The sequence below is a fragment of the Schistocerca americana genome, chromosome 1, assembly GCF_021461395.2.
Source record: "Schistocerca americana isolate TAMUIC-IGC-003095 chromosome 1, iqSchAmer2.1, whole genome shotgun sequence".
In the NCBI taxonomy this organism is placed as follows: Eukaryota; Metazoa; Arthropoda; class Insecta; order Orthoptera; family Acrididae; genus Schistocerca; species Schistocerca americana.
In genome coordinates, this window is record NC_060119.1 from 409,796,475 (window position 1) to 409,812,926 (window position 16,452).

At 45.5% G+C, this 16,452-nt stretch overlaps 1 protein-coding gene across 1 annotated transcript in view; it reads left to right on the plus strand.

Annotated features, from left to right (window-relative positions):
* The window catches only part of LOC124623183 (DNA oxidative demethylase ALKBH2-like), a 172,306-nt gene extending 156,301 nt beyond the window's left edge, over nucleotides 1–16,005 (plus strand). The window contains exons 4-5 of the mRNA XM_047148991.1: nucleotides 4,383–4,546; nucleotides 15,616–16,005. Of these exons, the coding sequence (XP_047004947.1) occupies nucleotides 4,383–4,546; nucleotides 15,616–15,797 (346 nt within the window). The 3' untranslated portion in view covers nucleotides 15,798–16,005. The remainder of the gene's footprint in view (nucleotides 1–4,382; nucleotides 4,547–15,615) is intronic.
* The last annotated feature ends 447 nt before the right edge of the window (nucleotides 16,006–16,452 follow it).

The window sequence follows — 16,452 nt, forward strand, 5'->3', positions numbered from 1 at the left end:
TGTCCTTGCTACAGTTTTGCGTTTTGTTGCTACGCAGTGGCCTTTGTCAAAGTCACGGATCGAGGATCCGTTGGTTCGCCGATTTTTTGCTCACAAGGAGAGACTTTTTGTACGACGTGGTGTTTTGCTGTTGCGTTCTGATAATGATCAGTCCAGGGTCGTGGTCCCACGTTCGTTACAGTCCTCTGTCTTACGGCTTCTCCACCAAGGACATTCGGGCATAGTGCGAACGAAACAACTTGCTCGTCAGCACTGTACTTGGTTCGGAATCGATGCTGCGATTACGAATATGTGCTCTTCTTGCATGGCGTGTACCGAACAACAATCCGCCCCACCGCGGAAATTCTTTGCATGGCCTAACGCCACTTCCCCTTGGCAACGCTTGCACATCGATTTTGCTGGTCCATTCTGGAATGCTCGATGGTTGGTTGTGGTAGATTCATTCAGTAATTTTCCTTTTGTTGTACGGATGTCTTCCACGACGTCATCTGCCACCATCCAAGCGTTATCCGCTATCTTTTGCATTGAAGGTCTTCCACAGACTGTTGTTTCCGACAATGGCCCACAATTCATGTCCGCAGAATTTCAGTCATTCTGCAAGGCCAGTGGTATTCAACACCTGACATCCGCGCCATTTTCGCCTCAGTCAAACGGTGCCGCTGAACGATTGGTCCGGACTTTCAAGTCACAGATGTTGAAGTTGAAAGAGTCGCATTCTCGGGAGGACGCGTTATTGCTCTTCTTGTCCTCGTATCGCTCTCAGCCCCGAGATGGTCGCTCACCGGCTGAGTTGCTCCACGGTCGTCCTCATCGAACATTGATGTCTTTGCTACATCCGCCGCATCAGGTTCCTGTGCAGCGGCAGCCACCTGCTTTTGCTCCAGGCGACGTTTATACTATCGCAACTATCGAGGTTCACGGCGTTGGCTCGCAGGGCGCATTCTTCGCTGCCTCGGCCGCGCTATGTATCTGGTTTTGGGGGCCTCTGGTGAGGTGCGTCGGCATCTCAATCAGCTGCGCCTCTGTCGTCGCACGGGTTCTGCCGCTCCCCGTCTGCTTTCAGCGACGGTGCCGTCCGGTCAGCGACCTGGGGACCCATCTACTGGCTCGCCTCATCCCCAGGTGTTACCGACGCTGCCTTCCATTTTGCCCCATGGCGACGCGCCGCCGCCGCCGCCGCCGCCGCCGCCGCCTGTGCTCCCGCCGGCGACGCCCGCAGTGGACGCTTCGCTGCAGCCGCCAAGCGTCTCCCTGGGTCACGCGCCGCCGATCGCTTCCCGTGACCAGCTGTCCTCCGACATGGAACTCTTGCCCGCTCCGGACCAGATGTCGTCTTCGCCCGTCGGGTGCCCCGACGCGATGGAGGTCGACCCTACGGCCCCTCCTGTCTCTCTACGGGCGCATACACCGCATGTTGGCGTGCACCCTGGACTAGGTTTTCAGGCGTTTCCTAGCTCCCCTCGAACCGAATGGCCGGGTGCGGGTGGCACAGCCTCGCCTGTTGTTAGGCTCCCCACCTCGTCGCATACGTCAACATGGGGTCCTCCCCACGGCGGGCGGAAGCCTTATAACACAACCGTCCGCCGATTTGCGGGGGAGGAATGTGGTGTCACCGCCAGACACCACTCTTGCTAGGTGGTAGCCTTTAAATCGGCCGCGGTCCGTTAGTATACGTCGGACCCGCGTGTCGCCACTGTCAGTGATTGCAGGCCGGGCGCCACCACACGGCAGGTCTAAAGAGTCGTCCTAGCACTCGCCCCAGTTGTACAGCCGACTTTGCTAGGAAAGGTTCACTGACAAATACGCTCTCATTTGCCGAGACGATAGTTAGCATAGCCTTCAGCTACGTCATTTGCTACGACCTAGCAAGGCGCCATTATCAATAGACATTTGACTTGTGATGCCTGTACTGTCAGACCGATGTACACCACTTATGGATTAAAGTTAAGTATTACATCAACTACGTACTTTATTTGCTATTATAAACTCCTTCAATTGTTCCAGACCTCACGCCAGACCGCGTGTAATTAAACGCGTGCATTTCGGCCTCCTCTAGCAACACGATGTTGGCTCTTCTGCCAACACAGCAGTAAATATTGTAAATCACCATTCTGTCTCCATAGCTTATTCGTATTTTTCTCAGAATTTCGAACATCTTACACCATTTTATATTGTCGAACATTTTATTCAAGTCGACGAATCCTATGAACGTGTCTTGATTTTTCTTTGGTCTCGCTTCCAATATCAAGTGTAACGTCAGACCTCTCTTTCCGGTGCCTTTACCTTTCTTAAAAACAACCTGATCTTCATGTAACATGTCCTCGGTTTTCTTTTCCATTCTTCTGTACATTATTCCTGTCGGCAACTTGGATGCACGAGTTTTTAAGCTGATCAGCGTGTAATTCTGCACTTGTCAGCTCTTGCAATGTTCAGAACTGTGTGGATGATGTTTTCCCGAAAGTCAGTTGGTACATCGCCAGACTCATACATTCTACACCAAAGTGAATAGTCGTTTTGCTGCCACTTGCCGCAATTATTTTAGATATTCCGATGGAATGTTATCTATCCGTTCTGCCTTATTTGATACCAGTTCTTCCAAAGCTCTTTTAAATTCTGCTTCTAATACTGTAACCCTACCTCCTCCAAATCGATCCGTTTCTTCTTCTATCACTTCAAATAAGTCTTTCCCCTCATAGAGGACTTGCCTGTACTCTTTCTGCCTATGCGCTCTCTCCTCTGCGTCCAACAGTGGAATTCCCATTCCACTCTTAGTGTTATGACTCTTGCTTTTAATTTCACCGAAAATCGTTTTGATTTTTCTGTGTGCTGCTCCAGTCCTTCCAACAACCATTTGTTTTTCGATTTCTTCACTTTCTCCATGCAGCCGTTTAGCCTTAGCTTCCCTGCACGTCCTTTTTATTTCATTCCTAAGTGGCTTGTATTTCGGTATTGCTGGATTTCCATGAACATTTTTGTATGAACATTTTTGTACTTCCTTCTTTCATCAATCAGCTGGAGTATTTCTTGTCACCCTTGGTTCCTTTGCAGTCACCTTCCTGATAGCTAAGTTTTCTTTTCCAACTTCTGTGATTACCGTTTTCAGAGATAACCATTCCTCTTCAACGGAACTGCCTACTGACCTATACGTTATCGCAGTATCGATAGCCTCAGAAAACTTCGAGCGTATCTCTTCATTCCTTAGTACTTTCATGTCCCACTTGTTGGTGCAATGATTCTTTCTCACTAGTCTCTTAAACTTTAGCCTACTTTTCACCATTACTAAATTGTGATCTGAGTCATTATCTTCTCCTGGATACGCTTTAGAATCCAATATTTGATTTCCGAATCTCTATCTGACCGTGATGTAGGCTGAGATTTTCCCGGAACTCCCGGCATTTTCCGAGAATATGTCCTTCTCTTTTGATTCTTGAATAGAGTATTCCCTATTACTAACTGATATTTGTTGCAGAACTCAATTTGTCTTTCTCCTCGGTCATTCCTGCTGCCATGTCTGTGTTCTCCCGTAAGCGTTTCTCCTACTGCCTCCCCTAGATGCGCATTCCAGTCCCCCATAATCCAATTTTCTTCTTTATTTACGTGCTGAATTACCTCTGTCTTCATCCACTGTATACCTGAACTATTGTTGTCGGTGTTGGTTTGCTTTCGATTCAGAGTAACTCACTCTCTGTCCTATGTTCCTATTCATAACGAATCCCACTAACGTTACTCTATTTTCTGCTGTTGTAGATAGTAACCTACACTCGTCTCCACAGAAATTCTTGTATTTTTTCAGTTTTCCTGACTGACCCCCGACTATAGATTGAGCCTCTGCATTTCCCTTTTCAGATTTTCTAGCTTCCCTAGCACGTTCAAACGTCTGACATTCCACGCAGCGATTCGAAGAACATGATCCTTCCTTAGTTATTCAATCTTTTTCTCGTGGTCACCTCCCCTTTGGTAGTCGCCTCCAGGAGATGCGAACGGGGAGTAGTCCGAAATATTGTGTTAATGGAGAGGTTACCGTGACCCTTTCGAAATACCGTTACAACATGTGTTTGTAAGACCCGTTGCAGGCAACTGCTAGTGTCAATAATAAATAAACAAATAACTAAAACCGAGCGAGGTGGCGCAGTGGTTAGCACACTGGACTCGCATTCGGGAGGACGACGGTTCAATCCTGCGTCCGGCCATCCTGATTTAGGCTTTCCGTGATGTCCCTAAATCGCTCCAGGCAAATGCCGGGATAGTTCCTTTGAAAAGACACGGCCAGCTTCCTTCCCCGGCCTTCCCTAATCCGATGAGACCGATGACCTCGCAGTTTGGTCTCTTCGCCCAAACAACCCAACGCAAATAACTAAATGTGGCCGTGTGTGTGTCGGCAGGTACCGAGACGGCCACGACCACATGGGCGAGCACCGGGACGACGAGGCGGACCTGGACGCCGGGGCGCCCATCGCGTCGCTGTCGCTGGGCGCCGAGCGGCCGTTCGTCTTCAAGCACCGCGACGCGCGCCGCCGCGGGCCGCAGCACAGGGACGTCCCACCAGGTCAGCGGCCGCTGCTGCTGCCGCTGCTGCACCCTGTCTGCTTTGGCTCTCGGCCTTCCCTCGGTGTTCCTGAATCTCTCTGAAGCTGTTGGGAGCATTCGGCGATTGTTTCAAGTGGTAGAGGGAGTAGCTGATGGTAGAAAATATTACTCGCCGCCTCAAAAGAGCGCACTGGTGGCTTTGGCGCGCTGTAGAGGGTGCACAGCTGGTACCAGGAGGCCACGTGACCCTCCACCGCCGACAAAAGTGACTGAAGAGATGTCAGTGTGACAGTCGGTTGTAATGAATCAGCGCACTGACATGGGCCGATGCGGAGACGTAACGTAACAGAAAGGCAGAAAGGAGCTGTCGTGCTTGCACGTTCCCATGTCCACACCGTGAATGAATACGAATTTTCCAACCTCTCTACAAAGAATGGTGTACCACTCGCAGACATATAGAACTGCTTAAGAACACTGTTCGTAAAAAAGTCCTAACCGACGACCAGTGTCAGTCAGTTTTAAACCCGGTAAGAGTTGCTACTGACACTGAATGCAGGTCCATCTCAACAAGTTTCCGAGCGAACATTGCGAAGGGAACTGCATGCTGTCGATATTTATAGTCAGTTACCTCGCTGAAGGCCATTGCTCACAGTGCCAGATGAAGCTATGCATTTTCAATGGGGTAAACAACACAGGAACAGGGCAGTAGATGACTGGAGGTGTATCGTGTGATCCGACTAGCAGCGACGTTGCCTCTTTTCAAACGCTACAAGGCGTCGAGTGAACGAGCAGCTCTATGAAGCGTGTAATAAGCTGTGTAGAGTAGTGCAGACCGGAGGTAGTTACGTGATGTTTTCGGGGTGTTTTTTCCCACTACGACTTGGTAGCACACATTCTGGTTCCCTTCAACATGAATCAGGACATTTATTTAAACACTATCGGTGACCAAGTGTTGCCCTTCCTCGTACATCTCCTTGATGAGTATGCTGTGGATACTCCCGTCTTCCAATGTGATAACAGACGTATTCGCAGGGCCGCGAGCACACATTGCCAGTGTGACGAAGCTCAAAGCGTCATCCACCCGTAATCGCTTAGAAAATGTCTGGAAGAACGTGGAACAGCGAATGAAACGTAACAGTTAACATCCACGCAGTTTGATAACTCTACGGGATGTCATCATGAATGAGTTTCTTTGTGCTAGATATGACACCCTTAAGACACTTGTGGACTCTTTTTTTTTTTCCTTGCGTAGCAGAGGCCTTTATGAAGGCTAACGACGGTGTACGAGGTATTATCGTGATGTCTTTTAGGGAAGATTACATGCTGTGTACTTGTGTACAAGACAATTAAGGACAGGAAACACAAATCCATGGCTGACTCTGGTACCTTCCACGGGAAATGCCATAGGATTTATTTTGTCTACTAGCGCTTGCACTATCTTCCAAAGTGTCACATCCGCCAGTAATTCTTCGCCTAAACATTGTTTTTCGATTTCCGAAGCGTGCTGACCATCTAATCTCTTACCATGGCTCATCCTATGTAATTCGCTGTTGTTGTTGGTGGTGGTGGTCCTGGTGCTGCTGGTGTGATACAGCTCTCCACGCTAGTCTATCCTGTGCAAGTCTCTCAACCTCTACTTTACTACTGCATCTCACATCTATTTGAACCTTCTTCAGTATTCGGGCCTTTATCTCCTTCCTGTCTTTACCTCCCACATTTCTCTCCAGTACCAGTACCCTCGCGATATGTTCTATCAGCCGATCCCTCCTTTGATTCAGGTTGTGCCATAAATTTCTTTTTTATCCCCAATCGATTCAATACCTCTTTGTTACTTGATCCACACCTCAAATTTTAGAACTTCCAGCATTGCAGCGGGTCAGCAATCGTACGTATCGAAATAATTATGAAAAATCCGCCTCGATTTTACAAACTACCTGGTGTTTACCTAGGTTTCAGCGTGGATAACCACGCCTTCTTCGGAACAAATACAAAACAGCTTGCCTAAATAGGCAGAGTCAAAGGCTGAAATGGCCGCTGTAGGTGTTGATTTTAGCCTTTGACTATGCCTATTTAGGCAAGCTGCTTTATATTTGTTCTGAAGAAGTCGTGGTTACCCACGTTGAAACCTAGGCAAACACCAGGTACTTTGTGCAATCGAGGCGGATTTTTCATAATTACCTCTAATTTTCTTCGTTTCTTTTTAGCACCACATTTGAAAAACTTCTATCTTATTCTATGAACTAATCATCATCCGCGTTTCACTTCAGTAGAAAGCTAGACTCTAGACACATACCATCAGAAGAAAAGAGCTCCTAATGCTTAAATTTACATTCGATGCTAAATAATTTAGGTTTTCAGAAAAAATGCCAGTCTGCATTTTATATCTTCTCTACTTTGGCTCGATTATTTTACTACTCAAATACTATAACTCAGCTACAGTTTCTAATGTCTCATTTCTTAATCTAATTTCCTCAGCATCGCCTGATTTAAATTTCAAGACTCTGTCCATTCCATTCAACTACTCTTCCAAGTCCTTTGCCTTTAAGAGAATTATGGCGAACTTCAAAGTTTTCAGTTCTTATCCATCAACTTAAATGCCCTTTCCAAATTTACTATTGATTTTTTTTTCACAGCTTGGTCAATCTTCAGCTTCAATGACATTGGTGATAGACTACAATCCTATCTCATTCCCTTCTCAGTCACCGCATCTCTTCCATGTCCTTCGCCTGTTATGATTGCATTATGGTTTTTCTAGAAGTCGCTCAGTGTATTTTATCCTTGCTATCTTCAGAGCTTCAAAGTGTGTATCCCCGTTATTTTATCCCTGCTATCTTCAAAGTGTGTATTCCAGTCAACGCTATCTTTTGGTATACACGAATCTATAAACACTATGAACGTAAGTTTGCATTTCTTTCACCTATCTACGTTTATATCTACATGCATATTCCGCAAACCATCGTATGGTACGTGGTGGAGGGTACGTTTTACCACTGCTAGTCATTTCCATTCCTGTTCCACTCGCAAATGGAACTAGGCAAAAATGACTGTCTGCCTGCCTCCGCACGAGCCCAAATTCCTCTATCTTTTGTTCGTGATCCTTTCTGGAAATGTACATTGGCGGCAGTAATATCGTCCTGAAGTCAGCTTCAAATGCCGGTCTCTAAATTTTCTCAATAGCGTTCTCAAAAAGAACGTCGCGTTCCCTTCAGGGATTCCCATTCGAGTTCCTGAAGCATCTCTGAATCACGTGTTGATCGCACATACCGTTAAACAATCCAGCAGCCCGCCTCTGTAGTGCTTCGATGTCGTCCATTAACCCTATTGTCGATCCCTAGCACTTAGCAGTACTCAAGAAAGGGTCGCACTAATGTTCTATATGCGGTCACTTATGCATATGTACCACATTTCCCTAAAACTCTCCCCACTACAATCATTACATGCTCGTTCCACTTCACATTGCTTTGCAACGTTACGCGTAGACACTTAATCGATATGTCTGTCAAGTAGCATACTAGTAATGCTGTATTAGAATGTTACGGGACTATTTTTCCTAGTCATCTACATTAACTTATGTTTTTCTACATTTAGAGCAAGCTGCCATTCGTCACACCAAATAGATATTGTGTTTACGTGATCCAGTACCCTCACAGAGTCACTCAACTTCGACAGCTTCCCGCACGCCACAGCAAACAGCTGCAGATTGTTGCTCACATATCCGTCAGATCATTTATTTATATAGAGTAACAGCGGTCTTATCACACTTCACTGGTACACTCCTGACAATAACCTTGTCTCTGATTAACACTCGCCGTCGAGGACAAAGTAAGAAGTCCTGTTACTTAAGAAGTCTTCGAGCCACTCTGATATCTGGTTAGCTATTCCATAAGCTCATAGATTCGTTAATGGGCTGCAAAGGACCGCCGACTCAAACGCTTTTCCGAAATCTAGGGATATGGAACCACTTCTCCGTAGTTCGCTGGATATCGTGTCAGGAAAGGGCAAGCTGAGTTTCACACGAGCGAAACTTTCTAAAACCATGTTGATTTGTGGACAGGAGATTTTCCGTCTCGAGGAACTTTATTATATTCGAACTGAGAATATGTTCAAGAATTCTGCAGCAAATTTGTTTACTTTTGATGGCCAGTTCTTTTACGCTTCTTATACATAGGACTCAGCTGCGCTATTTTCCAATCGATTGGGTCTTTGTGCTGGGCGCCAGATTTGCGATAAATGCGAGCTAAATAAGAGGCGAACGTCGTAAAGTACTCTTTGTAAATCCGAATGTGGATTCCATCCAGACCTGGACAACGTTGTCTGCCTTCATGTGTTGTGGCAACAGTGGTGTACGGAGGAGGTGGTGCTACAATTTGGGAGTGCTTTTCGTTGTTAGGGTGCGGTTCTCTTATTGCTTTTAAGAGGGGAAGGATGCAAACACATTTTGCGGAATTCTGTAGTACGTCCAACAGTGGAGCAGTTCGGAGACAATGACTAATTGTGTGATCACGACAATGCACCATGCAATAAAGTAGCGTCTGTGAGGCAGTGGTTTGTGAAGAATAATATTCGTGGAATGGACTAGGCTGCCCAGAATCTGTTCGACAACCCTTCTTGAAAACGAGAACGACATGTTATTGGGAACTCTTCGCTCCTCAAGAGAACTACGGTACACTTTCCAGTATAGGCGCAAGTTCTTTCACGCACTTTGTGTAGTATCGCGTAATTTTACGCAATATCGTGACCCTACTCTGTTGAGCGACTAAGTAACTTTTCCATTCAATGGTAACTTATTTCGATCTCTGTCATTTTGTCGTTCGTGTGACAAATTAAAGGAGCTACAAAAGTGCAACCCTTCTCTGTGGAATGCTTTTGGAAAAAGCGATTTAGTACTTTGGTCTTCTCTTTTTCATCCTCCGTTTCAGTGCCTTTATGATCACAGAATAGGAAAGATGGCTTCAATCCCTTTACTGATATAACGTAAGACCAAATTTTCTTAGCATTTTTTGTCAAGTCGGCAGGTAGAACTGTACTTTCGAAATGGTTGAACACACTACAGATGGCTCTCCTCAGTTTAATTTTGGTTTCCTTCACTTTTGTTTGAGACGTTTTGGCTACGTTTGGATTTGCAGTGAAGCTCTCTCTGCTTCCGCTAGTAGCTTTATAATGCAGCTTTAGAACCACCTCACGTCTTTTCCATTCTTACAGCTTTATTCGGCCCATACCTGTCGAAAGCATACTGTCCAAGGCTCTTGAACTTTGTCCATTGACATTCAAATTTGGTAGTGCTGGAGCTGAAATTTTCACGCTGAACGCAGAGGTAATCTGAAATAAGTTTCTTGTCATACTCGCTAAGCAGAAACACCTTCCTACATTTCTTGTTATTCCTGTTCACAGGCATATTTATAACTCAAGTCGTACCGTCAGCATGGCCTCGCGTGTTCCTACATTTGTCCGGAATTCATACTGATCTTCCCCGATGTCAGGTTCTGCCAGTTTTTCCATTCTTCTATACATGACTTGTGTTGGTATTTTGCAAGCGTGACTTATTAAAAACATGGTTTAGTGATATTCACACCTGTCTACTTTGGAATATCCGATATAGATTTAACTATTACCGTTCATTGAGAAATTTTGAAACTCACCTTCTCGCTTTCCATTTTCCTCTTTCCCCTTTTAACTTAAAAACTCTACTGTATATTCCCCTTTTAGTGTTTTTCATGTTACGTAGTCTGGGCCCCATTCATGTACTGCTAACGCTTACTCAAGGTCAAACCTAGAATTTTTATCTGTCACTTCTCACTCACTCCACCTCTGGCAATGTAGAAAGTTTCAGGTTGGACAGTTGTTCTAATCAACGTTAAACTGTAGGTCCTCCTATAAGTGAATGGGTAAATGAGCTCAAACGTCCCTTAAAACAAAAAAGTCTAGTAAAGCATCATGGTGCTCAAACCAACCCTGGAGTAGATTAAAGCTTTATCTTTTCTTTAACTTCATTGAAAATAGCAATATTATCTGCAAAAAGACTGAGGTTACAATTAATGTTTTCTGTCATGTCATGAATACAGAAGATGAACAGTAAGTGTCTCAACAAGTAGTTCAGTGCGTAAACGTCAGTGCATTTGTGATAAAATTAGCGGGAAGACGGGTTATTCGCATACCTCCAATGGGTTTGACGGAGCACTGAATGAGCCAAGTCGGAACAAGGTCCCTGGAGTAGGTGACATACCCTCAGAATCACCGAGATCCTTGGAACGGTCAGCCATGAAAAAACCGCTCCACCTTGTGTACACGATATAGGAAAAAGGCGAAGTGCCCCACACTTTAAGAAGAATGGAATAATTATATTTTTGAAAAAGACAGGTGCTGACAGGTGTGAATATTATCAAGCTATCACTTTAATAATTCATTTTAGCAAAATACTGACCCAAATAACCTACAGAAGAATGGAAAAACTGGTAGAGAATGACGAGGAAGAGCAGTTTGGTTCTGGAAAAACGTAGGAACACGCAAGGGAATACTGACTTATCTTAGACGACAGAGTTGTAGAATTCCTCTTGATACTTCACAAAGTAAGCAGGTTCAAAAATGGCTCTGAGCACTATGGGACTTAACATCTGTGGTCATCAGTCCCCTAGAACTTCGAACTACTTAAACCTAACTAACCTAAGGACATCACACACATCCATGCCCGAGGCAGGATTCGAACCTGCGACCGTAGCGGTCCCGCGGTTCCAGACTGAAGCGCCTAGAACCGCACGGCCACACCGGCCGGCCTGTCATGTTCAAATGGTTCAAATGGCTCTGAGCACTATGGGACTTAACTTCTTTGGTCATGAGTCCCCTAGAACTTAGAACTAATTAAACCTAACTAACCTAAGGACGTCACACACATCCATGCCCGAGGCAGGATTCGAACCTGCGGCCATAGCGGTCGCGCGGTTCCAGACTGTAGCGCCTACAACCGCTCGACCACTCCGGCCGGCTCTATCATGTTCCAAACATCGTCTGCATAAAGTGTCCTGCTATCTTTCGGACGTCCTGTTGAGAAAATATGCTCTCATTTCTTTTTTCGTGTAATGTTTGGACATAGTATTTGCCCTATGAGTCACGCTTGACGTAATCCCCAGCAACAGACTATACACTATGTGATCAAAAGTATCCGGACACACCCCAAAACATACGTTTCTCATATTAGGTGCACTGTGCTGCCACCTACTGCCAGGTACTCCATATCAGCGACCTCGGTAGTCATTAGTCATCGTGAGAGAGAAGAATGGTGCGCTCCGTTGAACTCACGGACTTCGAACGTGGTTAGGTGATTGGGTGTCACTTGTGTCATACGTCTGTACACGATATTTTCACACTCCTAAACGTCCCTAGGTTCACTATTTTTGTTGTGATAGTGAAGTGGAAACGTGAAGGGACACGTACAGCACAAAAGCGTATGGGCCGACCTTATCTGTTGCCTGGCAGAGACCGCCGACAGTTGAAGAGGGTCGTAATGTGTAATAGGCATATATCTATCCAGATCACACAGGAAATCGAAACTGCGTCAGGATCCACTGCAAGTACTGTGACAATTAGCGGGGGTTGAGCAAAACCTGGATTTCATGGTCGAGCGGCTACTCATAAGCCACATATCACACCGGTAAATGCCAAACGACGCTTCGCTTGGTGTAAGGAGCGTAAACATTGGACGACTGAACAGTGGAAAAACGTTGTGTGGAGTGACGAATCACGGTACACAATGTGACGATCCGATGGCAGGGTGTGGGCATGGCGAATGCCCGGTAAATGTCATCTGCCAGCGTGTGTAGTGCCAACAGTAAAATTCGGAGGCGGTGGTGTTATGGTGTGGTCGTGTTTTTCAAGGAGAGGGCTTGCACCCCTTGTTGTTTTGCGTGGCACTATCACAGCACAGGCCTACATTGATGTTTTAAACACCTTCTTGCTTCCCACTGTTGAAGAGCAATTCGGGGATGGCGATTGCTTCTTTCAACACGATCGAGCACCTGTCCATAATGCATGGCCTGTGGCGGAGTGGTTACACGAGAATCACATCCCTGTAATGGACTGGCCTGCACAGAGTCCTGACCTGAATCCTATAGAACACCTCTGGGATGTTTTGGAACGCCGACTTCGTGCCAGGCCTCACCGACTGACATCGATACCTCTCCCCAGTGCAGCACTCCTTGAAGAGTGGGCTGCTACTCCCCAAGAAACCTTCCAGCACCTGATTGAACGTATTCCTGCGAGAGTGGAAGCTGTCATGAAGGCTAAGGGTGGGCCAACAACATACTGAAGTCCAGCATTGTCGATGGAGGGCGCCACAAATTTGTAAGTCACTTTCAGCCAGATGTCCGGATACTTTTGATCACATACTGTACGTGGTAAATTTCAAAGGGCTTTGTAAGTGTAACTACGTGTCTCTACCGTTAAACTTGGAAATGGCTTTATGGTGGTGTTAGCCCGCATCTCGTGGTTGTGCGGTAGGGTTCTCGCTTCCCACACCCGGGTTCCCGGGTTCGATTCCCGGCGGGGTCAGGGATTTTCTCTGCCTCGTGATGGCTGGGTGTTGTGTGCTGTCTTTAGGTTAGTTAGGTTTAAGTAGTTCTAAGTTCTAGGGGACTGATGACCATAGATGTTAAGTCCCACAGTGCTCAGACCCATTTGAACCATTTTTATGGTGGTGTTGATCAGTTTTGTGGTGTTCCTTTGCTCCTGTTGTCCTCATCCCTTCCTTGGGATGTGCTGTTTTCATGATTTGCAAATTTACTTTTGTTTTAGCCCTTTGGCTGGGTTCCCTTATTATTGCTGCAGTGGCGAGGTAACATAAGAGAGGAAACTTGTGTCCTCCACTCGTCTATGAACTGTGTAAACTTTTTCTGTGTGCTACCGCGTTTTGACTGTTTGTGTATCACATTTTCTGAGTTGGACATCCTAGACCAGCCTAAAAACCGCACTAAGACTGGCTTGTTAAAGTATCAGATGCGTAACGTATAGTAGATGGCACCCACAGAGCTCTCAAAGAAATTAACTAAACACCTCAGTTGTATCCAACAGTAGTTCTGAGCTCATAGGCATTATCAGCATCATTGGACCCATATGCCATACAGTCTTCCCCTATTAGTAGAAAAGAAAATTATATGTATCAGAAACAAACAAAAATTATCATTTGTGATGAATGCCAGAATGTGCGAAAATAGTGCATTTAGTGCATAAACACACTGATCTGCAAAACTTGAAGACAAAAGTAGCTTTCAGATGATTGACCACTGCCAAATAACACAACCGACGGAACTTGTATCATACATAGAAAGAATTGTTGCAGTATTGTACGAAAGGCGACTGACAGAAATGCGCAATGAAACGAACAGGAATGACACTTTGTTCAAAGCCAATAATTACACTGAATTCACCACAATTCCATGGACATTGTGGACGATGGGACTTGGTTCTTAATAGTGTGAGTGATCATCACGGTGGCACTGCATACTGTGCAGTGTGTTCCAAAGATAGCCATGAAGTTGGTAATGAATTCTTGTGGTGGTACAGTTTCTTCCTACACGAGCATATTGACAACTGCTGGATGGTCGTTCGTGCATGTGGACATATTGCAATATGTCTCCCCAATGCATTACAAACGTAATCAATGAGATTTAAGTCAGAGGAATGGGCAGGCCAATCCGTTTGCCAAATATCCAGTTGTTCCAAGAGCTCGTCCATCTGCACTGTTCGATGCAGTCATGCAGTACCTTTCATAAAAATAAAGTCAGAGCCGAATGGACCCCCGAAAAGACACCCATGGAGGAGTAGTATATTGCACAATAACGTTGATGTGTGGGAGTACCGTGTTCACAGATTTTGAGGTTATTAGATCTGTATAAAATTATGTATGTATGTATTAAACTGGAGACCTAGAAACGATGGAGAGGCTTCCTCCCGCCGTAGCCCTCAGTGGTTCACAAACCCACAGCAGACCACCCACCCCTCCGTACCTCACACCAAACCCAGGGTTATTGTGCAGTTCGGTCGCTAGTGGTCAATCCTCGTGAGGCAATGATATCACGCTAGTTAGTGTTTTGTGCTATGACCATCGCCACATGTCCTGAAACTTGAGCTGTCATTGGTTGCCTGAGTATCACTCTAGCAGTGCTATGTTTGATTCTGCTAGCATTCATTTAGCTATGTGAACATTTGCAAAGTAATTACTCCTGGCGAGCAGAGAGCAACGAGGCTGCAGCGTCAATGTAATGAGTCTCCCAAGGAGCAGCGAGGCGTGCAACTAGCGACGCTGCAGTTATAAACATATCCCTAAGGATTCACTGTTGGCACATTGCACCTCGCTGCTCATTGGAAGCCTTGTTACACTTACACTGCAACCTTGGTGCTCGTCGAGAGTAATTATGCTGCAGCTGTTCGCATATTGTCCTGCTGGAGTGGACTTGAAGCAGCCAATGTTTCAAGATGGACAGCGAATGCTGCTGTTCCAAACACAAACTAGCTTGATGTCATTGCCCAGTGTGTGTCACAGCGAGTAGCGCTGTAACACACACTGGGCACTTATCCAGGACTGTGAATACAGTTTACGGTAGCAAACGTAATAGATGTTTACTGCAGGCTATATTCGTGTACAATAACAAAGGAATGTGTCCTTATTTGTTGACTGCATTCTGTACATCGTTAACGCTAACGAAGAGCTAACAGTAGAAGCTCTATGTTTGACAGCAGCTAAGATGAACAACTGCCCTTAGTTCTTAACACTGGAACATCAGTTTTAGATCCCATGTTTACTGGACATTTTTGTCTTGTTTTTGGCTATACCATCTCAAGATATGGTGTACTTTTTTTTTAACACCCTATCTTTCAGCCGACCTGGGACTGAACACCCCAACCCTACTCCCTGGCTCGAAAACTAATGCTCCGGTGTTGCTGTAAGTGAGTAAGGTAAACAATTGTTTAGATACAAAGACAAAAATATCAGGTAGAGAGCTGTCATTTCATGAAGGCCCTGGGAGTTTTTAACTGCAGCTAGTGCACAACATTTGCAGAATTAAGTATTTTGGGACTGAAGCATTGAACGTGTTGCAGTGAAACTGCTGCTGGAGCACGGCAGCCTGCTGTTGATGAACCCGCCAACCAACCGGCTGTGGTTCCACGCGCTGCCGCGGCGCAGGTCCTGCCAGCAGCCGCGCATCAACCTCACCTTCCGGAAGATGCTGCCACAACCACAGCCTGCACAGCGCAAGAGGTCTGCTCCCACCACTCGCTGACCGGTGTGCTTCTATTTCCTGTTAGTGCTGTCAACGAACCTATGGACACTGCTAATTTATGTATTTATTGATCCAAAGAAGTAAGTGTTAATTGATGCAAAGACATACAGAAAACGAAATGGAAAATGCACGAAGTTTGCATTACTATACCAATTCATCACTGTGTAAAACTGCACTGTTCAAAATAAAAACGGTATGATGCACATAACCACTTGCTGATATTCATAAAATAAGTTTATCCTGCTATAGAATGTGTATAAATGTTACCAGGCAATCATGTGATCCTCAGCTGCTGTCGTAAGTCAAAGCGAGAAATAGTGTGTGTGCGCCACGCTTTGTATAACAGTAATGTAGGTCGATGTGCAGACTTCACAGCATGACAGGAAGGAGCCATAATGTACATGACCTTATTTGTTTAGCCTGATCTAATTAGGGTCATCAGGCCATCTCTTACATTAGACCAGGGCACCACACATACAGTACCTTTTTTACATCATAGTTACCTAACACATAAAAATTTTAATATGACAAATAGTATTAACATGATCAGTGTGTCTATAGTGACAATGTGACTAAATAATACTGACTACGAACTAACAACGTTAATACTGGCAGTATTTCTACCACAGCTGCTGCCAATAATAGTGGTAAATGT